The sequence below is a fragment of the Chelonia mydas genome, chromosome 3 (genome assembly GCF_015237465.2).
Source record: "Chelonia mydas isolate rCheMyd1 chromosome 3, rCheMyd1.pri.v2, whole genome shotgun sequence".
Classification (NCBI taxonomy): domain Eukaryota; kingdom Metazoa; phylum Chordata; order Testudines; family Cheloniidae; genus Chelonia; species Chelonia mydas.
The window spans coordinates 203,202,688-203,227,515 of NC_057851.1; the positions used below are offsets into that span (position 1 = coordinate 203,202,688).

Genomic DNA, 24,828 nt, shown 5'->3' on the forward strand with positions numbered 1-24,828 from the left:
CCTACTGGAGACACAGCATTCTAATTTTAACCAAAAGGCAACCAATACAAAAGAGTAATGTTTTTTTTTTTTTAAAGCCTTCATTTCTGGCAGAACATTAAAATTGTCAGAATGAAGAACATCTCTGAAATGTAGCATACAGAAGGCTATGAAATTAAAAAATGCTATCAGAAGTATAAACAATGCAGTAGAAAAAGCAACATTTATGCATGCAACAAATGAAATAACAAGGAAAGTGTGCATTTCAGCATTTGCAGGATGGGGAATTACTTGGAGAAATAAGGAATTTTTTGAACTTTTTTCAGTAAGGGGGAGGGAATCTCATTACTGGATGTCCAAAACTGTATTTAACGTTACAGGAATGTACAACTGCTCTAGATATGAATTTTTTGGGAGAGGCAACAGGAAAAAGTATAAAACTAGTGTACCCTAATAACTGAAACAAAAAGGCAAATTAAAATAACCCCTATTTTTAATTTCATTACTTTTGTGGGTGTATGACTCATGATGTTTGAATAATCATCTGCCTTGGGGTTGTATACTTTCAAAAAAGCAGAAATTTGCCTTTGAGAATTATTTCATACAAGATAGTACAGTGCCCTGAGGGCCAAAGTGTGTTTGGCTTTTTTTTTAAAAGGTATTTAGGCAAGTAGTGGGATTCTCAAAAGCATCTAGGGGCTTTCAACCTTTGCAAATCTGGCCTGTAGTGAATAGTGTGGAACCAGGTTCCACACAACTGTTGATATGAGAAAGCGTAAGGGTCCTGGACAAAGTGGCAAAACGGCACCTGACGAATGCAATCCCCATGGGTGGATTAAAGGAAACTGAAGAAGCTCTGATACCAACCCAGGAAATCTGTCAGCCTTGATGTCATAGGATCCTAAAGAATAAACTTAGTTCTGAATTTCCCCCTCTCTTCCCCCCCCCCCCCCCGCTTCTTTTAAAGAACAAACTGCTAATGTCACCATACAAACACAGGGCTGTAGGAGACACAGTGAGAGGTGATTAGAAATATTGGGGTTAGTAGTTTCCGCAATGATTACTTGCTCTTAGACATATGCACCAGGTCAAGGCAGTGCTCAGAGTAGTAAGTCACATTTAAAATGAAGTGAAAGGCAGGAATTTACACGCAGAACACCCCTCAACCCCGGCGCTACGGCTTTACGCAGACCCCCCAGCTGAGGGGGGCTTCTCGCCAACACTAAAAAGGGGACCCCCCCCTTAGCACGGTGGGGGGGGGGGGGGGCATCGACTAGGCCCAGGTTCCACCCGAACCTCCCTGCAGCAGGGGCCGCCCTGCGGCGGGGGGAGGATCCAGCCCCGGGCAGCGGGTGCTGAGCGGTACAACCCTGCCGGGGGGGGACCCCTCTGCAGCTACCTCGCGCCCATCATTAACCCCCCCCCCGCTGCGGGACTCGCCTCTGCAGCCGTGTGCGCCCAGCCCCCCCGGCTCGCACGCGCATGCTCCCTGGCAGCCGGGGGCGCCCCTCCCCCGCCGAGGCGGCCAGAGGGAGGCGCTGCGCGCGCCGGCGCTCGCGGACAGTCCCCGCCCCCCTCTGAGGCGCCGCCATCTTTGTTGACGCCGCGTCCGTTTCGCTCCCCCGCACCCCTCCCGCAGCCCGGCGCTCCCGCCGCAGCCCGGCCCCGCACCGCCCCTACGCGCGGGGAGCCGCGGCCCTGGCCCGGCGCGCGCCCGACCTGCGCAAAATGGCGCCGCCCCAGCGAGCCCCGCGCAGGCCACTCCCCCGAGGAGCGGAAAGGCGGGGGCGGCCCCTGCACAGCCGGCCCGGCACCTACCGCCGCCATAGCGCCCGTAGCGAGACATCGTCCCGGCTCCGGCCGTAGCTCCGCGCCGGGCCGTTCGCGCGCATGCGCCGGGAGCCCCTGAGCGAGCGACTGCGCTCGCGCATGCGCACGGCACTCCCCCCGCCCGTTTCTGCGCGCCGGCTGAGGCAAAGCGGGAAGTGGACGCTTGGTTTCTATAGCAACGCGCCGTCGTGCCGTCCGGCCTGTTCTGGAAGGCGGCGGCGGGCGAGCGCCCGGAACTTCCGGCCCGGGGTGTCACGGGCCGCGCCGCAAGGGTGGGGGCCGGGCCCCTGAAGAGCCCCTCTGGGGGCAGGGCCCATAACCCCAGAGGGCGGGGCCCAGTCCAGCGGGGGAGGGGTTGTGGGGCGGGGCCTATAGCCCCGGGGGCGGGGCCGGCCAGGGCCTGCGGGTGAGGGGCTGCGCCTAAAGCCCTAGGGGGCGGTTCCCTAGGGCGGGAGCGGGGTTCGGGGTTGTGGGGCAGTGCCCCAGCAGAGCTGGGGGGTGACATTTAGTGTGACTCATATAACGTTACTGGGCCTTGATAATCTTCTCCCCTCGGCCTGCTGCCGTCCACACCTCCAGGGGTAGGTCGGCTGAAGGGCATCGCTAAGGACGGGGGGTTTCACCCCCCGAGCGACGGTTATACTGTGGGATCACTCATGGCTGTAAAGTTAAGCACGTGCATGTTTTCAGGACCTTGTCTGGGAAGTGACGGTCCTAACCATACCAAAACAGGAGTGTGCATGGGGGGGGGGGGTAAGCAGGGGCACAGCCCCCTCCCGCCCCCCGCCCCCCCCAGTCAGGGGCACAGAACTCTGGGGCAGGGGAGAGCATCCTCCTCCGGCCTGGGGCTGCAGAGCAAGGGCAGGAAATGACAGCTCCTCCAGAGCTGTGAGAGGAGGGAGGGAGAGCTATCTCCTCTGGGCTCCGGCCACGGGGAGCACAGACATTTTTTATTCCTGTGCACGCTGCTGGGAACTCACATCTTATTCAGACACACAGAAATTGAGAGAGAATAATGATTGACTTCCCGTCAAAAATCAAGTACCATATTCAGTATTGCTGCTCATAATATTTGAGGTTTTCCTTAAATACCCAGCTCCTGGAGGCAGGTGATTAGGGAAGAATCTCAGCTTTTTAATTAAAAAAAAAAAAAAGCGTGCGTCTAGCTCTCATAGTTACAGAGAAACGTTTGTAAATGTGACCCATATGCAGAAAGCAAACAATATCATCTAGCTCTTATATAGCCCTTTTCATGAGTAGATCTCAATAAAATAGGTAATTTTTATTGAGATAAAAATACTGAGATAACTTTAAAAACCCCCAAAACTCATGATTATTAAGCCAAACTAATGCTTTTTCTGGCCTTGACTTGTGATTTGTTAATATTCTGGGTTGGCAACACTGTCTACACCTAAAAATATTGGGTTTCCTTTAAATGTCACGGAAATTGGAAATAAAAAGCATCATGATTTAAATATATTTCATGCAGCCCCACCCCCCGTTTATTGGTAATATGCATCCAATCCATTTTGTAAAACATCCCAAATATATGCATGTTTTTGTGAGATACGGTTTTGTAGCCAAACGTTGTTTCCAAGCTGTTGAAACCGAAATTTACAGTTGAAAAAATCCCAGGGGGCTGGAATGCGTGGAGTTTTTTAGGAAGGCAGATGCTGAGCACGTTACTATTTTATACAAATCCCTGTAATTTATTAAATTTTCAATTGCATATGAGCTAACAGAAGCACGTGAGCTACTCCAACAACGCAACACCGGTAGCAATAGGAAAGCGAGAGTACTCTCAGAGGATCGCTGGAAAACTACAGAACAGGGTCTTCTGGGGCCAGGAAATGAGGTCTGTGAGCAAAGCGTGCTGGGTTCACGGTTGGCCATGCGTTTCCGGGCGCGGGGATGGTGTTGCTGGAGGCGAAGGCTGCTGGCTGACAGTCTATCAAACGGGAGCGTGTGAGTGTGAGCCAGCTCTTCGCTTCGGCACTGTTGCATGTAAGTGAAACAAAAGCGTGGCTGTCTGGGTGGTTTCAAGGGGTTTTTAGTGCTGCAGAGTACACTGGCCTAGATCATCTTGGCTGTCTACTGCAGGAAGCGCAATTCAGTGCCAATAAAGATTTGAGCAGGGATCTCAGACAGTCTGCTTTTTCTGTTGGCCTGTGGTGGCGAGCAGGCTCATGGAAACAAGCTTGGTTTAAATGAGCATGAGTGCATGAACAGAGCAGAATAGCAAGGACACTTTGCAACCATGAGAATGTGCAGTGTAGAGACATTAATAGGCCGGGATCCTGTAAACAATTCCACACTGGCTTAGTTTTGAATAGTCCTATTGAATATAGCGTCTGCCTAAAGTTAAAAACAAATGTCTTTGCGAGACTGGGGGCCTTAGATTGTAAACGTAGATTGTAGGGCAGGGACAATTTCTTCCTCTGTATTTGTACAGCATCAAGTACAAATCCTGAGTGGGGCTCTGCACTCTACATGCTGGATAACGGGCATCATTAGGAAAGGGAGAGATAGTAAGACAGAAAATGTCATGTTGCCTCTATATAAATCTATGGTATGCCCACATCTTGAATACTACATGCAGAGGTGGTCACCCATCTCAAAAAAGATATATTGGAATTGGAAAAGGTTCAGAAAAGGGCAACAAGAATTATTAGGGGTATGGAACGGCTTCCATATGAGGAGAGATTAATAAGACTTTTCAGCTTGGAAAAGAGATGACTAATGGGGAGTATGATGGAGGTCTACAAAATCATGACTGGTGTGGAGAAAGTAAATAAGGATGTGTTATGTACTCCTCATAACACAAGAACTAGGGGTCACCAAAAGAAATTAATAGGCAGCAGGTTTAAAACAAACAAAAGGAAGTGTTTCTTCACACAACACACAGTCAACCTGTGGAACTCTTTTCCAGAGGGTGTTGTGAAGGCCAAAAATATAACAGGGTTCAAAAAAGAACTAGATAAATTAATGGAGGATAGGTCCATCAATGGCTATTAGCCAGCATGGGCAGGGATGGTGTCCCTAGCCTCTGTTTGCCAGAAGCTGGGAATGGGCGGCAGGGGATGGATCACTCGATAATTGCCCTGTTCTGTTCATTCCCTCTGGGGCATCTGACATTGGCCACTGTCAGAAGACAGGATCCTGGGCTAGATGGATCTTTGGTCAGACCCAGTATGTCCGTTCTTATGTTTTAATAGAACAATGGTTTAGAAAAGCTGAGGGTGAACTGCAGGTTCCATGATCCATGCAGAGGGGTCTAGGAAGTGAAGGATTCTCCCTGCCTGCTGGTGCTTTCCTCCCCCCAAATACAGTGGACAGGAAGTGGAAGAGACTCCCAGTGCTCCCTGCCTCTGCGCAATGAAGAAATGGGCTTCTCCTGGCTCTTTTGGACTCAGCCCTGTACACTCCTCTCTCCCTTCCACCCTACACTCAGTTCCGTGGTGGGGTCCTGGGAAAAGGAGATGCCTTCCTGCCCCAAACTGAGAAACAGAAGAAGCTGTGCTGCTGTTACTGATCAATAGCCTTTGGGAAGGCTTGAGGGAGGAGTATGTATCTTAGCTCCCCCCATGGCAGGGCACAGGAATGATGTAATAAGAACAGACATACTGGGTCAGACCAAAGGTCCATCTAGCCCAGTATCCTGTCTTCAAACAGTGGCCAGTGCCAGGTGCTTCAGAGGGAATGAACAGAACAGGTTTCAGAGTGGTAGCTGTGTTAGTCTGTATCAGCAAAAACAATGAGGAGTCCTTGTGGCACCTTAGAGACTAACACGTTTATTTGGGCATAAGCTTTCGTGGGCTAGAACCCACTCATCGGATGCATGGTGTGAAAATAAAGGATCTGGTATAAATACATGAAAGGATGGGGGGTTGCTTTACCGAGATTAAATCAATTAACAGCAGGATACCAAGGGAGGGAAAATAACTTTGTAATTGGCCACTCTCTTTCCACTTCAAGACAGTTGGCAAGAAGGTGTGAGTAGGGAGAAATTAGTATTGGGGAAGTTAAGTTTAGGTTTTGAAATGACCCAACCATTCCCAGTCTCTATTCAGGCCTAATCTGATGGTATCTAGTTTGGAAATGAATTCCAGTTCTGCAGCTTCATGTTGGAGTCTGTTTTTGAAGTTTTTTTGTTGAAGAATGGCCACTTTTAGGTCTGTTATTGAGTGACCAGAGAGATTGAAGTGTTCTCCTACTGGTTTTTGAATGTTATGATTCCTGATATCAGATTTGTATCCATTTAGTCTGTTGCGTAGAGACTGTCCGGTTTGGCCAATGTACATAGCAGAGGGGCATTGCTGGCACATGATGGCATAGATCACATCGGTAGATATGCAGGTGAACGAGCCCTTGATGGTGTGGCTGATGTAGTTTATCTCATTAGACTGACCTCACGCTTGGTAAAGCAACCCCCCATCCTTTCTTTTGTATTTACACCTACTCCTGTATTTTCATGCCATGCATCCAATGAAGTGGGTTCTAGCCCACGAAAGCTTATGCCCAAATAAATTTGTTAGACTCTAAGGTGCCACAAGGACTCCTCGTTGTTTTTGCTGAACAGAACAGGTAATCCTCAAGTCATCCATCCATGTCATCAGCTAGCACATGAGGCTGGAAGGCAAATGCACTGCCCACAGTAGTGAGAGTGACCATGCACAAAGGGTGCTCAGATGTCCACTGTAAACTGACAAATCTTTTTCTGCTCTTCTCAGTGACCGTGATGGTAAGATTTCAGAGTAGAAGCCGTGTTAGTGTGTATACGCAAAAAGAACAGGAGTACTTGTGTTAGTCTCTAAGGTGCCACAAGTACTCCTGTTCTTTTTAGTGATGGTAAGAGTTACTTGGGCCAATAGTAGAAGGTACATAGTCATCTCAGTGGTTACATGTGCCAATAGAAGGTACACATTTTTGTGTGCTAGAAATATGTGTGTTGGTTTTGGTGTTTTTAGCTGTGTGTGCCTTTAAAAACAACAAATGAGGGAGGAAATGGAAGTGTTTTTATTTTAATGAAGAAGTCAATTATGATGTAAGAAGTGACTAAGCTGATTAAACAGAAAAGGGAGGCAAACTCAATGCTGTGCAAAGGGTTGGAGTAGGGGCATCTGCTGTTGCTAATAACTACACTGATTGCTCTTTAGGTTCAGTGAGTGGGAAATATGAGTGAATGGCAGAGGAAGAGTCCTTTAGAGTGGCAGACTTATGTGAACAAAGAAGTAAAAGTCACAGCTGCTGAGAAACATGAATACAAAGGATGGGTCTTAACAATTGACCCAGTTTCTGCAAAGTAAGTACAGAGTTGTTATTTGCTTATAACAAAGAGAATGGTGATCTGATATGGAAAGACTGAAGCTGCTGAATCTGAAGCAAACTTGCTTGAAGCAGAAATGGCACACTGGGACTTTGGTCCATAATTCTATATCTGTGCTAATTAGCAGGGCCAAGAGGAAGGGGATGCTAGGAGTCATAAGGATCGTTCATATGATTTCAAAGGGTTATCTAATTTGAGAGACTAATAGGTTTGGGGAACAGATGGAACCCAGGAGCTTGGTTGCTCTTGATTCATGCCAAATTTGCTGTGCATTTTAAGCACTCTTAAAACATCATCACTGCTTCTGTGTAGTGCTGTGTTTTAAATACAGTATGCATTTGGCCTTCGTCACATCCAAGAGAGAGCCAAGGGGAAGTATACAAGGGAGCTTAGCATCTTAAAAATACCAATCTATTTTCCTGCTAAATATCACCTAAAGCCCCAGTTCTATACTGTAATCCATAGGGTGAACTGATTTGCACCAATGCAGATCACAGTTGGGGCTGAAGATAATTAAAAGCAAATTAAAAAAAATCAAACTTTACACTATGCTTTGTTTTTGTAATTTATTCATTTTGGACAATAGAAGTAGATAAATCAGTTTATTTTCTGTTCTCATGGGCTAGCACAAGTGATTTTAGGCTGAAAACACTGCAAGGGGATGTTTATATCCAAGCAAAGTCTTTTAGCTAAAGAGAGAATGTACCAGAGGGGACAGGATGCATAAATTCAACATAAGGGCTTTGCATTATTATTTAGTTGGGAATTGAAAGTCGTCTGCTCTGTGTCTTTATGGTTCCTAGCAAAATGGGCCCCATTTTTTGTTGGCCCTTAGGCATAAGTGTAATAAATGTGATTAATAATAATTAGGGCTGTCAAGGGATTAAAAAAATAATCTCAATTAAATTAATTGTGCAATTAAACAGTAATAAAATACCATTTATTTAAATATTTTTTGATGCATTCTATATTTTCAAGTATTGATTTCAGTTACAACACAGAATACAAAGTGTACAGTGCTCACTTTATATTTTTGATTACAAGTATTTCCACTGTAAAAAACCCCAAAAGAAATAGTATTTTTCAGTTCACCCAATACAAGTACTGTAGTGCAATCTCTTTATCATGAAAGTTGAAGTTACAAATGTAGAATTATGTACTAAAAAACAAAACCATGTAAAATGTTAGAGCCTGCAAGTCCACTCAGTCCTACTTGCTCAGACAAACAAGTTTGTTTACATTTGCAGGAGATAATGTTGCCTGCTTCTTGTTTACCATGTCACCTGAAAGTGAGAACAGGTGTTCTCATGGCACTGTTGTAGCCAGCGTCGCAAGATATTTACATGCCAGATGCACTAAAGATTCATATGCCCTTCATGCTTTAACCACCATTCAGGGGACATGCGTCCATGCTGATGACGGGTTCTGCTCAGTAACAGTCCAAAGCAGTGTGGACCGACACATGTTCATTTTCATTATCTGAGTCGGATGCCACCAGTAGAAGGTTAATTTTCTCTTTTGGGGGTTTGGGTTCTGTAGTTTCTGCATCAGAGTGTTGCTCTTTTAAGACTTCTGAAAGCATGCTCCACACTTCGTCCCTCTCAGATTTTGGAAGGCACTTCAAATTCTTAAACCTTGGGTCGAGTGGTGTAGCTATCTTTAGAAATCTCACATTGGTATCTTCTTTGCATTTTGTGAAATCTGCAATGAAAGTGTTCTTAAAATGAATAACATGTGCGGGTCATCATCTGAGACTGCTATAGCATGAAATATATGGCAGACTGCAGGTAAAATAGAGCAGGAGACATACAGTTCTCCCTCAAGGAGTTCAGTCACAAATTTAATTAACACCTTTTTTTTTTTTTTTTTTTTAACAAGCATCATCAGCATGGAAGCATGTCCTCTGGAATGGTGGCTGAAGCATGAAGGGGCATACAAATATTTAGCATATCTGGCACGTAAATACCTCACAATGCCGGCTACAAAAGTGCCATGCAAATACCTGTTTACACTTTCTGGTGACATTGTAAATTAGAAGCAGGCAGCATTATCTCCTGTAAGTGTAAACAAACTTGTTTGTCTTTGCGATTGGCTATACAAGAAGTAGGTCTGAGTGGACTTGTAGGCTCTGAAATTTTACATTGTTTTGTTTTTGAGTGCAGTTATGTAACAACAAAAAAATCTACATTTGTAAGTTGCACTTTCACGATAAAGAGATTGCACTACCATACTTGTATGAGGTGAATTGAAAAATACTATTTCTTTTATCATTTTTACAGTGCAAATATTTGTAATCAAAAATAATATACACTTTGATTTCAATTACAACACAGAATACAATATACGAAAATGTAGAAAAACATTTAAAATATTTAATTTCAATTGGCATTCTATTGTTTAACAGTGTGATTAAAACAGCAGGTTTTTTTTAGTTAATCGCATGAGTTAACTGCGATTAATCGATAGCCCTAATAATAGACGCTTATGTACATCTCCTAGGTTGTGTTCTTGGAGATAAGTTAAGGATGAGGTAGTCTGTGCTTGGAGACTAATCAGAGCAGACTCTTCATTTAGTCCTGTTATGATCTTCTTGGGTACCTTAGTATTCAGAAGTTTGAAGAGCTTGCTCCATCATATATCTAAAGCAGCCACCACAGTGTGCCTGAGAATTGTCCCTTATAGAGATTTGTAAGGCTGCTAAATGGAGTTCTGTTCTTCTGAAAACATAAAGCACTACAAGTGATTAGGATCTTTCCATCTTGGAGTAGCTTTGCACATGAGAACAAACATTCTTCCCTGTATCTTAGCTCTGCTTTATGCTGAACTAGAGTGTGAGGTGCAAGGCTCTGAGAATGCATTGAGAAGGAATCGGGGCGGGGAGGGGGAATATCTGGCAGGAACATTTTGAGAAAGTACAGTGAGCAGCACTTTAGCTTTTGCGGTCTTGTAAATTAGGGGTCTGAGCGTCCGGTTTGAAACATTGAGTGTGCTGGTGCTACAGGCTGAACTCGAGGCTGGGCTGGCATAGCCCTTGCTTCTCAGTGTAGATAAGTAGAGTTCCGTGCATTTAGCTTTGAATTTGTTCAGACAAGAATGAATGATGGAGGCTGTCTACTCTGTATGAGACATCGGAGCCTGCGATGTGTTGTGGAAGAGTAGAGGGCTGCTGCTTCACTGCCCTCCACTCACCAGTTCTTTGTGTTTCCTTTGCCACTGCTGACTGTCCTCCCCCTCAAGGTGGCTGCAGTGCGGTGATCTTGTATCTGTATCATTTGTAAAGCAGTTTGGTACGAAAGGGGCTGTGAAAATTTAGACTAGCCCAGGCTAGTTGGCTAATTGGGCCAGGCTAAATCAGGCATCTTCTTTAGTGGGGCATCTCCCAGGAAACTAACATAGTCAAAATAATAGTGAATGGTAATGATTATAGCTTAATTGTAACAGTGCTAGCACAGAGTTCTCCTGACAGGTGGCTGGCAAAGAGGAAAAATAGCTTCTGCCCTTTTCCCCTGAGGTAGGAAAAAAACCTCCATTATTGTCTCCCTTCTCCACAAAACTTATTTAGTCTTAGAAATATCAAGTATTTTCTTCACTGCATTTGTTTTGGGACTCTTTAGAAGATCAGAGCTGGGAAGGCAGCACTCTGAGCCACGAACTGACTGGCCCGGGGCTTGAGTCAGTTACAAAGATTCCCCCCCCAAGCTGTTGGCCAGATTTGAGTTGAATAGATATTTAAAACTTGTTTTTTAACAAGCAAGACGTAGATGCACAAAGGTACGTAGGTGCCTATATCTGTGATTTAGGTGCCTAAATCCCAGTTTTGGCTCCAATGCATTCCTCAAAACTCCCGCCGAACTCCATAGGCACCTAAATTTGGTGCCTAAGTTTTCAGGGTAGAAGTTGGCCAGGCATCTATGTTTCTGCTGCTGGGCGCATGCACTCTTGCCTCCCTCTAGGTGCCCAGATGCCTAAGCCCCAGAGCTGTTCACAAACTGGGAGAAGATAAGTGACCAAACACTTACATCGTGGGTGGGGCCCACTCTGGTAGGTGTGCTCAGGGCCTGCCTGTCAGGTCAGGTCTAACTTGCAGTTTGGCTGGAGGAGGATATGGTGGTAGTGCCTCACCCGTAACTTTTAGTCCAGTGGTTCGAGCGCCCACCTGGGATATGTACCCAGGTTCAAGTCGCCCCTCTACCAGCGGGGAGAGAGGATTTCAACAGGGGGCTCCCACCATTGAATGCTCTAACCACTGAACTGCAGGATAGGCTGATGGGGTCCCCTCAGTCTCTGCCATTGAAGCCGTTCCACTCTGGGTGCCCTAAGCACTGAACTACAGAGTCATTCTCGCTCTGTCGCCCAGTGACTATTTATGTATCTCTCCACAGTGGAAAGTCGCTGGGCCGGAGAGAGAGAATGACGCTGTAGCCCAGTGCTTAGGGCATCTACTTGAGAGGTGGGAGATGCAGGGTCCAGCCCCTCTGCTCCAATCACTCTGTCATTAGTTATCCAGAGTGGAACTGCTTCAGCAGGGGAGACGTGGGTCTAGTCTACACTACAGACTGATAATGGTATAACTGTTGCTCAGTGGTGTGAAAAATCCACACCCCTGAGTGACTGTAGTTACACTGACCCAGACCCCGGTGTAGTCAGCGCTATGATAACAGGAGAGCTTCTCCTGTCACCAGAGCTGCCACCTCTCGGGGAGGTGGATTGGCTACGCTGGCAGGAGAGCCCTCTCCCGTCAGCGCAGAGCGTCTTCATCGAAGTGCTACAGCGGCACAGCTTCATCGGTGCTGCTGCGTGATGCAGGGTTTTAAGCATAGACTGGCCCACGTCAGACTATCCCATTGCCCAGTGCTTTGAGCACGCTCCTGCGAGCCCCCTTTCTCCCTCTCTGTGCCGGAGGGGGAGAAGAGCTGAACCTGGGGCTCCCACATCACAGGTTAGTGCCCCGCCCCCGGGACTAAAAGTTGCAAGGTTGGCGGCAGCAGCTGCACGTCCTCCTCCTCTGGCTGTTTCGCGTGGAGTGAGGCAGGCACCGGACTCCTCCCGCAGGAAGTGGCTCGGGCGCCTAAGCTGCCTGGCCGAGGAGACGGATTCCTATCTGTGGATTGCTCAGCAGAGACTTCGGTCATGTCTGTGCTGGGGTGACATGACTACAGTGCTGCTGCGCCATAGCACAGACGCGGCTCTGTCAGCGTCGTCAGTCCCCCTCTCTGAGAGGCAGTCGCGAGGTCGACAGGTGTAGGCCAGGCCTCCGGCACCTCTTCCTGAGAGAGGAACAGGGCTTAGCACACACCTCTCTGGTCAGCAGCTCCCATTGGCTAGCTTAGGTGGGGAGCTGCCTAGCATGCTGGCTTTTGTGGCTCCCATTCTGAGTCACCTCTCTCGCCCCATTGATTGTATAGGGAGCCTAGGTGTCTGACTCAGGCTTTGTGGATTGCAGCGTTGTTTACATGACGTTTTTTTTCCCCTAGGCGCCTAAAAGATATATCTGTGATGCTCAGCGTTGCAACGCCTCGGGCTACATCTCTTCTACAGTTTATGTCAGCATAACTTCTGTCGCTCAAGGGGATGAATAAATCACCTCCCTGAGCACCAGAAGTTACCGCGCCAGTGTGGACAGCGCTATGTCAGTGAGAGCGCATCTCCCGCCGACACAGCTGCTGCCACTTGCAGGGGCTGTAGTAGTTAAGGCAATGGGAGAACTCTCTCCTCTCGGCTTAGAGCAGCTACATTAGAGAGCTTACAGCAGGGCGCCTGCATCCATGCTGCTGTAAACTCTCTACTGTAGCCGTGCCCTCAATCACTTTGTGGTTCCCACCCTAAATTCCTTCCCATTGCAATCACTCAAGCCATATCCACACTGCACTTTGTCATTAAAACTTTTGTTGCTCAGGGGTGTGAAAAAAACATTCCCCCTGGACGACGAAATGTGCCTGTGTGGACAGCGTTTTATTGGTGGGAGCCGCTCTCCCATCGACAAAGCTACCGCCCCTCATTCAGGGTGGTTTTATTTTGTTGCCGGGAGAGCGCTCTCCCAGCGACAAAAAGTAGCTATGCTGCGCACCTTACAACAGCACACCGTTGTAAGGTGCACAGTGTAGACATAGCTTCAGGCTTTACCTCTACTGTCCACAGTGATTGTCCTCTCCCTGCACTGCCAGTCACCTAGGGAGTCTTCCAGAGGAAATGAAATCTGATTTTTCCAACGTACAAACAAACAACCCTCCTCTCCCATTCTTTTTCCCCCCCGCACGAAAAAACATTCTGGCACCTTTTATATAATAAACAAGCAAAAAAAGCAGAATCTCTCCTCTGCAAGCACCTTAATGGTGATGAATTTATCTCCTGTATTTACATGGTAATTAAGGTGTGGAATTCTATGTTCTGCCCTTCAATGCGCAAGATGTTAAATAGACTAGGGTATAATATTCCTGGGCACTCAGGAACCCTGTGTCAAGTTTGCACTTGCAGCCTGACTCTGGAATACTTGATTTCCCAGCCCTAGCTTTGCTGTATGGATTTTTTTGTTTTGTTTTGCATGGAATATTCTGCTATACAGTATGTAGTGTGTGTATATGTATGTATATACATATATATAGCCAAGATTTTCCAAAAACAGGTGTCTGAAATTTGCCTGATTATGTGGCATGATTTTTAAAGTGACTTCTAATGAGAACTCCTGAGTTCTCAAATTTTGGAAATCTCGCTATGTATTTACTAACGTAATTCTAAGCACCCATTTTTGAGCAACACGGCCTAGATTTCTCACTGTCTTTTTCTACTTAATGACTTACCATTCAATATATATCCTCTCTCCCGGCAGTGTTGTCCTAGTGAAGCTCATGGAGGATGGAAAAGTATGTGTCTCAGTCATCTTGGGTCACGCTGTACAGAAAGTTGAAATAGTGAATGAAGGGGATGATGAAACGAAGGAGCAGCTTGCTCACCTATTCATGCCAGAAGAGAGCAGAGCTTATGGCCACGAAGAACTGGAGAAGAGGAAGAGCAGCCTGAAGACTTGGCTGGAGACCAATCACATCCCTGTAACAGAACAAGGCGAGTCACAAAGAACATTGTGTGTGGCAGGTGTATTAACTATCGACCCACCATATGGGCCAGAAGACTGTAGCAGCTCCAATGAAATTATTCTATCTAGAGTCCAGAGCTTGATACAAGGCCACCTTGCACCGCAGTAGTAATGGACAAGTTGACAAACGCTTCTCATCTAAAACTCTTCTATTTCAAACAGGGCGAGGTGCTCTTTTCCCCTTAAATTAAGAATTGTTCTATGCTATTGGTTGACTTGATTTTCACTGACTGATGTGAGGGTGAGCAGAACTGTTGTGCGTTAGCCACTCTGGCTGATTCTGTATGTGAGGGAACAGATGGTGGAACAGTCTTATAACTGAAAGCAGGAAGCATTTGTACTACCTAATATTTTGTATAAAAAAAGTTATTTGGTATGAATGACATTTTATTCTATGGAATCCTAATTCTTTATCTACCACTGTCTCATATGAAAGATGGAGTTGATGAATCTTGTCTTCCTGGCTGTGTCCCTCCCCTCTGTGTCTGCCTTTAATTGCCTTTCCTCCTACCTGTGGATGATATAAAGATTGGGGGAGTGGTAAATACTGAGGAGGACAGGACAGTAATATGGCACAATCTAGATTGCTTGGAAAGCTGGTCCCATTCAAACAAAAAGTATTTTAATACAGCCACATGCAAAATTATACATTTAGGGACATGGAATGCAGGCCCTCCCTACAGAAAGCAGTGCCTCTGAAAAAGATTTAGGGGTCATTGTGCAAAAGCAACCCGCGCTCCAAGGGCAATTGTGTGGCAAAGAGGGCTAATGTGATTATTGGATGTATAAATAGGGGAGTAGTGAGTAGAAGGAGGGAGATGATTGTACCTCTGTATGTGGCATGGATGAGACCGATATTGGAGTACTACATCCAGTTCTGGGGTCCACATTTTAAAAAAACAGTTGAAAAATTGGAGAGGATGCAGAAAAGAGCCACAAAACGTTATTTGGGGCTGGAGAAAATGCTGTAGAGAGACGGACTTAAACTAAACAGATTGAGCTCTTTATCAAAAGAAGGTTGAGGTTATGTCTTTCATTGGAGAGTTAGCCCAGGCTCTTATCCGACCCGCCTCCCATTCACACATTCACAACCCTCTCAGCTGAGCTAAGTGGTGCTTTCCATCTGGGCTAGCTGGCCTGGTTGGGGGTTTAGGCTGGAGCTCAGCTTTCATTTGGGCTGGAAATTTGCCCACTTTGCAGTAAGGACACAGGCTAAGTCATCTGAGTGCTGACAGTCTTCCAGTGCTTTACCACAATTCCACCGATGTGCCCAGGACAGACAAGTTCTCCCACAATTCACTCGGAACGAATCAGTGCCACAGCTTACTGCAGAATAAAAAGCCATGGGAAGTCCTACTGATGCAGGTCCATGAGTGCAGAACCAGTGAGGACATGGTAACTTGGGTAGGGCTGAGTTGTGAGACTACCTGGGGTAGGCTGACCTAGGGGCCAATCTCTGAGTGAACTGCGTAGTGTGTGAGAGGCGACTTGATTACAGGGTATAAGTATCTTTACAGGAAGAAAATATCAGATACTAAAGGGATTTAATCTAGCAGAGAAAGGCATAATAAGAACAAATGGCTGGAAGTTGAAGCTACACAAATTTCCTAACCTACTTTCCTTCTTTGATAGTGTTACTACGGCCCTCCATCCACTAAGCCACCAACCCTGTCAAAAATTAGGGTGGTTCGGCATGATTTGTTCTTGACAGGGTCAGATAAAAAGCTTGTCGCTCTCACCAAGAGAAGTTGGTCCAGTAAAAAAGATTACCTCATCAGCTGATGTGTCTCAGCAAGGATACTGACATTTAAACTTTCATAGGCTTCAGAGTTATTTCAGTCCCTTATCCAGGGTTTGAGCCAAAATCCTTTAAAATCATTGGAATCCATTGATTTCAATTGGCTTTGAATCAGACTTCCATTAAAATAAATAGGGCATTTCACATTCCTTTCACTGCAATTGTTTGTGTATCTGACTCTGACATCAGTTTATTGATTCATTTTGAAGATTAATTTAAAATAATCACTTAAATTCTATATTAAATGAAAAACCAGAAAGGAATACAGTATTAATTAGGCTTTCATTACATATTTTAAAAGGTACAAGAAAGGATAATCTACATAATTCTAGATCAGTTCCTAATTACTCTTCTTCAATACAATCACAGCTGAGAAGGTTCATCTGTTTCAAGCCTCTTTTTTTAATGGGTGTTATGTCCAGGAGCAGAAATATCTTTTACTTATTGTCAGTCCCAAAATTATTTTTTTTAAGTTAAATGAAATGCCCTTGGCTTGTTTAGAGCTATGGCACATGAAATAACAGGGGTGCTTTTCACCATGGAAAACCCTGATGCAGTAGACATTTACACGCTTCACTCAGCACAGGTGACTGCAGCAGATTCTACAGGACTCTGAAGTGTCCTGTCTCAAGCCATGCAACAGGATGCCCATCATTTCTTCAAACAAGTCAAAGACAGAAGTTCTCATTTAGGACTAAAGCCCCTCTTCTGCTGTTGGATCTGCATTACCCGCCGGACTTGCTCACCCCGACCCAACTACAGGAGCAGAGTCTCCGGCCGGACAAACGTGAACTAGCAGAAAGAAGCTGTTAACCCAGTAGGTGTGAACCGAGTACAGAACATGGCTGAAAAAATGTCTCCGCTCCCCATCTGGGAAATATTTAGGCACTTGCATAACTTTAAATGGGTCCTGCTGACGGCCCCCCACCCAGCTCTACTGGAGTCTATCCCTTGCTCCCCCATGCCCCAATGGAGCTTTATGGGGGGCCAGCCCCCTATCCCAGGAGAGCTCTAATGGGGCCTAGCCCCCTGAGCCCTACTACAGCCCAGCCCCTGCCTCACCCACCATAGCTCTACTGGGGTTCAGTCCACCCATACCCTAGGGGAGCTCTAATAGGGTCCTAGCCCCCCCCATGGCTCTATTGGGGCCCAGCCCCACATAGCCCTACTGGGGCTCAGGCCCCCCCACATGCCCCAGAGGAGCTCTAATGGGGCCCAGGCCCTAGCTCCCCACATGGCCCTACTGGGGCTCAGGCCCCCCACATGACCCAGGGGAGCTCTAATGGGGCCCAGGCCCCTAGCTCCCCCATAGCTCTATTGGGGTTCAGTCCCCCCATACCCCAGGGAAGCACTAATAGGGCCCTAGCCCCTCCCATGGCTCTAGTGGGCCCAGGCCCCCCACATGCCCCAGAGGAGCACTAATGGGGCCCAGCCCCCCACCATGGCTCTAGTGGGCCAAGCCCCCACATGCCCCAGGGGAGCACTAATGGGGCCCAGCCCCTCCCCATGGCTCTAGTGGGGCCGAGCCCCCCCCATACCCCAGGGAAGCACTAATGGGGCCCAGCCCCCTAGCCCTCCTCATGGCTCTAGTGTAGCCCAGCCCCCCCCCCCATGCCCCAGGGGAGCACTAATGGGGCCCAGCCCCCCCCATACCCCAAGGAAGCACTAATGGGGCCCAGCCCCCCCACCCCATGGCTCTAGTGGGCCGAGCCCCCACATGCCCCAGGGAAGCACTAATGGGGCCCAGCCCCCGCCCCCATGGCTCTAGGGGGCCGAGCCCCCACATGCCCCAGGGGAGCGCTAATGGGGCCCAGCCCCTCCCATGGCTCTAGTGGGGCCCAGCCCGCCCCCATACCCCAGGGGAGCGCCGTGCTCCCCCCAGAGCTGACGGGGCCCCGCCGCCACCGGTCGCTCACGTCCCCCCCGCCGCGGGGACAGGTTGTGCGACCCGAGCACGTTGCTATGGCAACGGCGAGAAGGGGTGGGCTCTCCTTCCCGCCTTCTCAGAGCGCGCGCGGCGGCGGGCGGGGGTGCTGTGCGCGTGCGCCGCGGACTCTATATCAGGGGCCCGCGGCGCCTGCGCGCGGAGAGGCAGGCAGCCGGCTGGCGGGCGGGCGGGCGGTTGGAGCGGGAGCCATGTCTCGCTACGGCCGCTATGGAGGCGGTAGGCGCTAGGCCGTGCCGCGCGGGGGCCGGCAGCGGGGGGTTGATGCGGGGGGGGTCTCCTCGCCGATCCCGGGGGGGCGGGGCCCGGGGCGCGGCGCGCGCGGGGCTAGCCGCGGGGGAGGCCGCCGCCATTTTGCGCACGTTGGGCGCCCGCCGCGCGGCTGGGCCAGGGACGGCCGCGGGTGGGGCGGCCAAGATGGCGGCGGCGGCGGCGCCTCGGCGGGCTGCGTGCGGCGGCGGGGCCGCGCCTGGCTCGGGCCGCCCGGGGGCGGGGCGCGGGCTGCGGGGCCTCGGCGACCGCGTGCGTTGTTCTTGCAGAGACCAAGGTGTACGTGGGCAACCTGGGCACCGGCGCCGGCAAGGGCGAGCTGGAGCGCGCCTTCAGCTACTACGGGCCGCTGCGCACGGTGTGGATCGCGCGGAACCCGCCGGGCTTCGCCTTCGTGGAGTTCGAGGACCCGCGAGACGCGGAGGACGCGGTGCTCGGGCTGGACGGAAAGTAGGTGGGGGCGGCGCGGGGCGGCGCGGGGCGGCGGGTGCGGGGGGGTGGCGCGGGCGGCGGCGGCGAGTGACCGGCGCCTGTCTCGGCCCGCAGGGTGCTGTGCGGCTCGCGGGTGAGAGTGGAGCTGTCGACGGGCATGCCCCGCCGCTCCCGCTACGACCGGCCCCCCGCGCGGCGCCCCTTCGACCCCAACGACCGGTGCTACGAGTGCGGAGACAAGGGCCACTACGCTTACGACTGCCACCGCTACAGTCGTCGGAGGAGGAGCAGGTACGGGGGGGGGCGGCGCGGCCGGGTCTCTTCGCCAGGGACGGAGGTGGTCTTGTTAGCCAAGGAGAGCATGCTGTGCCAGATTAGCGTAACTGTAATGCTGTAGTCATGCAGGTGTGTTTGACGTTTTGTTGATATTTCATATTAAATGTTAATATATTAACAATCAACCTGGTCAAAACCTTTCAGGTTTCTTCGTTTGAGTCAGTCGCCTTGATTCAGAATGTCACAAGCCTTAAGGTTTCATGCTGAGGCGCCTTGCAAAATCCGACAATTAAGATCCTCCTAGACCTTGAGGTGATCAGCATAAGAGGCCAGATCCCCTCGAGCCATCTACACCTAGCTTCACCATATTCTTTAAAGGGCAGAAAATTTGAGACGGTGATCGCCGTAACAGTAAATTTGGCTTTCAATTGGGGCCCCCCCCCCTCCGGTTTAGAAAGAGGAACACCAGATTGACCACATTCCCACCTAGAAAAATCTTCTTGCGTCAATCAAGCCTCACCCTGGCTCATTTGGCTGTCAGTTTGATCGTCGTTAGATTGAAGAGAACACCTAGATGCAGCGATCGGCTATAGATACTTCTAGATCGTCTAGATCTGCTAGACCTTGGGCCAAAGAGGGTCGACCTGCAAACTTGCAAGGTTTATTTTAAATACACATTACAGTGTTTTATATTATAATGTAATTCTAAATGTAATTCAGCTTAACATCTTTTTTAGGTAGTAAAAATACTCAAAACAAATAGGCCCTGAGTTTTTTCCAACTGACAGACACTAATTTTTAGTTGTCTGAAATTTTAACTTCAGCAAAGGCTCACGTGCACTAATGGCTAAAGTTCTTTTCTAATACTTATTTTTTCTAACCTAACATTAGGTCACGGTCTAGATCTCATTCAAGGTCCAGAGGAAGAAGGTATTCTCGGTCACGCAGCCGAAGCCGTGGTAGGAGGTGCGTTTCAGACTTTCTTGTGCTTTCCTTTTTAAAGAGAAGTCAGACATCCTGTTCACCTTTTTTAAAGACAAGTAAAGCTTTGTATAATATTTTCAATCTTTTCACTGTAGATCCAGGTCAGCTTCCCTTCGCAGATCGAGGTCTGTGTCGCCTCGTAGATCTAGATCGGCCTCACCCCGTAGATCCCGATCACGTTCTTTAAAAAGATCAAGGTAATCGGTTTTGTATTATGATTATCAGCCAACGTTTCTGTTAAGGTGGATTCAGAATATTTGAAGGGTATGGTGGGAGGTAGTGTGAAACTCATTCTTTGTTTTATTTGGTGAGTAGATTCTGTGAGAATGGTTTGAGCCTTCAAGACCAAACATACTAACTTGGGGGAATTTCTCCTCAACTAAAGTGAATGTTCTGAAAACAATTCTCTTGAATTTTTGGTATTGCACGTTTAGCTGGTCTTAGGGTCTGGCGTATGCTTAAACATTACGCCAGCCTAGTTATGTCCTTAAGGAGTGTCAATAAAAGCACACCCCAAACAATAAAATAAAGCCCTGGAGCAATTATGTAAATAAAAATTGCTTTACATAGCATAACATAATATAAGCTTATAAATGACATCAACTTCCCAAATTTGAGTGTGTGATTTTTGATTTTTTGGAAAATAGTGCCTCTATCTAATGCTGGCAAACAGGATCTTACTAAGATAACAAAATTGCTGCTGCGGTATTGACAGCTTGATGGAGTTTTTTTTACCTAAACAGCAAATGCTGTGCATTTTTATTTTTCTTAACTGCATTTCTGTATTAATACAGAAAATAATTCTTACGTGGATTTGAGTTGGCTTTCATTAGTTTCCTTCTTCAAACTTTAGGTCTAGATCAAGATCCAGATCCAGATCTGCTTTATGGCCACGAAGCAGGTAAGATGTTTGCCATAATTAAAGCCACTTAATAGTATCTACAGGTTTACTTAGTCAAATGTGTGTGTTCTTTTGGCCATAGATAGATGCACATCAGGCAAAACTTGTTCGTGTATCAGAAGTTTGCCTGTGGTTCACCATCATGCACTAAGACCCTAATGTGTCCTGTAAAAATGAAGTTGGTGCCAGGAAAGTATATTACAAGGGAGACTTACATAGTTTCAAACCCCAGACTTGCTGGGGAAAAAATGCTTAAACAACATCTAGCAAAATATAAATGCACAGTAATAGAAAACTCAAGAGACTCCGGGGGTGTGGGATGTGTTTGGGGGGGGGAAATTACCTCTTGATGCTAAAATGTGCTGTTTCTGCCTGTTATCTCATGAATGTCCTATTGAACTTAACATTAGGTCCCCCCTAAATTCAAATGTCCATTTGGCCATTCTCCAGTATGCCCTGATTCATTTGCATATGCTAGTGGTGTGCAGCGAACAACTAGCCATGATCAATTTATGTGTCAGCTATAGGGAGACTCAAATATTAGGGCATGTTACTCAATTGTAGGACTGGGACTGTTTTTCTATGAGTCATCTGTTGGCTCTTGTGAATGAGGTACTCCTAGAATTCAAATCCTAACATAAAGCTTCTTTGTGACATACCATATGTATGCAGTTTAGTGCTCCGGTAGTAGTGGAAGAGTTTTTTCAAGATGGGAGTTGCTGAAAAGTGTCAAAGCATTGGCATTGTTCACTGCATAGTTTTAAAGATACTCTCCATTGAACTTCACCTTCAAGCAAGCAGAAGATTCTAATGGCTTATTTACAGAAGAACAAAGGGAACTCTTGGCTGCAGAGCTCCAAAAGTTCTAGAATCAGTTAAATGTTCACATCTTGTAGGTAGTTTTAAAATGTCACAAGTCACAGCAGGAGAACTTTGTTTCTGATGGTGGTTATATTAAGGAGGCACTGCTCTCTTGTGCTAATGGTTTTTGTTGAAGGATTTTCTGAAGAAACAAAACTGCACAGAAGAGTTGCCAAGAAGTAGAAATAGGTGGGATCAAACACAAATGTGAGCACCTGACTTGCAATGTACGAGCATGTTTTCATTACGTGAGTAGCGTTGGATGGTGAATGCATCTCAAGAGATGAGGACAGATAAAACTTCAGTGCAGTATTTTCAGAAACAGATGATGCTCAGTTACTGCTAATTGTAGCAAGTGTCATACAGTATCTTTATAAATTTTGAAATAGAATGGTATTCAGCGCAACACTGACAGCTGCTTCCTCATGTTTATCCATCAACCAGTCAGTGCTGATATTGAACAGTGATGGTGAAAGAACTCTCTCCAAGTGCCTATGGAGATAAGAAACCATGCAGTGTATCTGCCTTAGTAGTGGGGATTAACTTGATGCCCATACAAATCCTTTTTAAAGGATTTTTGCATACATTCAGTGATGCGTATTTAAAATGCTGACTAACGCATTTTTGGAGATTTTTCAGTATGGAAGGAATTGTTTTCATGTAACTTTTTTTTCGCTTGTGTTCATATTTTGCAGCCGATCAAAGTCCAGATCACCATCTCCAAAGAGAAGGTAAGTTGAATCTTGTGACTAAAGACTACTGAAAACTTGTTTGACTGAGATTACCAGAACTTTTCCCTATACTTTGTCTCTGATTTAACTGTAAGGTATATTTTGGATGGACAGGGCTGCCTTAATTAATGCATGGGACACTGATTACTCAGGCCCAAAATGGTAAAGCTGTTTCCAAGAAAGTGGGTGCATGTTGTATTATGCGGATCTTGCCTTTGGCAATTGCTGTATTACTTCCATCCTCTTCAATGGCTTCATTAACCAGAGATTGTACAAGTGGATGAGCTAAAGCATGAAATAAATTTTAAGCACAGGGGGAATCAATTTTAAGCAGTCTATTTAAAAACTCCAGCGATCATAATGAGATTAATTTGTGTTCTAGAAGGTACAGTGGGCTACTTCTGGCTTACAATTAAATCCTTTTCAGAAGGACTGAACCTACTTTCTCAAGGGATGGGGGATATAACCAGAGTCAAAAATCTGAATGAGAGTAGTAAAGATAATGGAAAACGTAAATGGCTCTGAGTAAAACTGGAAATGGATTAAATGTGTTGAAGCAAAATATAAACTAAAGACTTCTTATAGCAAACATCCATCTGATTGAATGTAGTCAAACTGTGGTCCACCTTGCTGGTGGCTCTGTCTTGACTAACAGCTGTACAGTCTGTTGTTGCTACATGGTAATAGCGAGATAGAATTTTCTACATTTCCCTTTCATAACCCAGATGAGTACATGTTAGAACATTGTATATTTTATGTAATTAATCATTAGCCTTAGTTTTTCCATTTTAGTTTGAGCCATTTATAACCATTTTCCATTAATTCAGGATAAGTATGATCTTCTCAACGCTTGGACACAGCTTTTCCAAGCTTGACTGAAGTCTCTTGAGGGAAGGAGTGCATGGGAACTAAAGTAGCTTGTGCCTTGCCACAGTGTGTGCCTGACCTTGAGATCCTTGTTTGTAGCTTCCTTTTTATCCTTTCCTGTTAACGCTTTCATGCACTTCCGGAAAGGATTCCATACTTCAAAATGTCATTTTCATGCCCAGATAAATTTGTTAGTCTCTAAGGTGCGACAAGGACTCCTCGTTGTTTTTGCTGATACAGACTAACACGGCTACCACTCTGAAACCTTTCATTTAAAGGTTACTAATGATTCTGTAGCAAAGTTACAATTTCATATACCCTTTGAGGATGTATGTGTAAGATCTGTTTTAAAAGTAAAACTAATTCTCTACCTTCATTGGTGCTAATTATTGGGTTATTACAGAAAATACATGAGGTGGTTTTTGTTTTTGTTTTTTCCTGGCAATATTGCTATATCGCAAAAAGAAAAGGAGGACTTGTGGTACCTTAGAGACTAACCAGTTTATTTGAGCATGAGCTTTCGTGAGCTACAGCTCACTTCATCGGATGCATACTGTGGAAATTGCAGAATATCATCATTATATACACAGACACCATGAAACAATACCTCCTCCCACCCCACTCTCCTGCTGGTAATAGCTTATCTAAAGTGATCATCAAGTTGGGCCATTTCCAGCACAAATCCAGGTTTTCTCACCCTCCGCCCCCCCCACAAACAAACTCTCTCTCTTGCTGGTAATAGCCCATCCAAAGTGACCACTGTCTTCACAATGCGTATGATAATCAAGGTGGGCCATTTCCTGCAGAAATCCAGGTTCTCTCACCCCCCTCCAAAAACCACACACACAAACTCACTCTCCTGCTGGTAATAGCCTATCCAAAGTGACCACTCTCCTTACAACCTGCATGAAAATCAAAGTGGGCCATTTCCAGCACAAATCCAGGTTTTCTCACTCCCCCACCCCCATACTCTCACAAACTCACTCTCCTGCTGGTAATAGCTCATGGTAATAGCTGTAGCTCACGAAAGCTCATGCTCAGATAAATTGGTTAGTCTCTAAGGTGCCACAAGTTCTCCTTTTCTTTTTGCGAATACAGACTAACACGGCTGTTACTCTGAAAATTGCTATATCGGCAGTTCCAAGTCAACACTAGAGTTACTCCAACTAACTTCTGTTTTTCTTTCACTTTCAGTCGTTCACCATCAGGAAGCCCTCGAAGGAGGAGTGCAAGTCCTGTAAGAATGGACTGAAATTTCAAAGTTAACCTTTTAGGAAGAAAGTTATTTTGTTTACGTTGTTATAAGGGATTTTGTCTCTGATGTAAATGGTAAGGGCTTAGTCCTAGAAGGGTATTTCAATCAAATGACAATTGGCCTGGATCGGGATCGTCTAAATTGTGACATCACATTAGTAGATTAGTGCGCAACTTTTTTTGTTGTATGCATATGCATCCTGTGATCTGAAAATGTGGGACTTTTTTTATTGACACATAGAAATAAAATGTGTATTTCTAACTAAAAACCTCTTTGTCGTAGC

At 46.6% G+C, this 24,828-nt stretch overlaps 3 protein-coding genes across 12 annotated transcripts in view; 2 read left to right on the forward strand and 1 right to left on the reverse strand.

Annotated features, from left to right (window-relative positions):
• Positions 1-2,145, reverse strand: part of LOC102940738 (serine/arginine-rich splicing factor 7) — a 15,883-nt gene extending 13,738 nt beyond the window's left edge. For 3 of the 7 annotated variants that reach the window (XM_037896391.2, XM_037896389.2, XM_043544222.1), the window contains exon 1: positions 1,798-2,140. In XM_037896391.2, coding sequence (XP_037752319.1) covers positions 1,798-1,825 — 28 coding nt within the window. In that variant the 5' untranslated portion in view covers positions 1,826-2,140. Of the gene's footprint in view, positions 1-1,797 lie in introns of all 7 variants that reach the window. The other 4 variants (XM_037896390.2, XM_037896387.2, XM_037896386.2 and 1 more) reach the window with 3 other exon arrangements.
• Positions 1-14,615, forward strand: part of GEMIN6 (gem nuclear organelle associated protein 6) — a 16,150-nt gene extending 1,535 nt beyond the window's left edge. Inside the window, exons 2-4 of one of the 4 annotated variants that reach the window (XM_037896393.2) lie at positions 3,552-3,664; positions 6,966-7,111; positions 13,962-14,615. In XM_037896393.2, coding sequence (XP_037752321.1) covers positions 6,984-7,111; positions 13,962-14,334 — 501 coding nt within the window. In that variant the 5' untranslated portion in view covers positions 3,552-3,664; positions 6,966-6,983 and the 3' untranslated portion in view covers positions 14,335-14,615. Of the gene's footprint in view, positions 1-3,551; positions 3,814-6,965; positions 7,112-13,961 lie in introns of those variants that run through there. The other 3 variants (XM_007058984.4, XM_043544223.1, XM_043544224.1) reach the window with 3 other exon arrangements.
• A 3,422-nt stretch (positions 14,616-18,037) lies between these two features.
• On the forward strand, positions 18,038-24,813 carry LOC102934017 (serine/arginine-rich splicing factor 7). Its single transcript, XM_037896394.2, has 8 exons — positions 18,038-18,187; positions 18,508-18,688; positions 18,785-18,961; positions 19,838-19,912; positions 20,026-20,127; positions 20,784-20,831; positions 22,388-22,423; positions 24,485-24,813. The coding sequence occupies exons 1-8, from the start codon at positions 18,160-18,162 to the stop codon at positions 24,540-24,542; spliced, it is 705 nt and encodes a 234-aa protein (XP_037752322.1). The 5' UTR covers positions 18,038-18,159; the 3' UTR covers positions 24,543-24,813.
• The last annotated feature ends 15 nt before the right edge of the window (positions 24,814-24,828 follow it).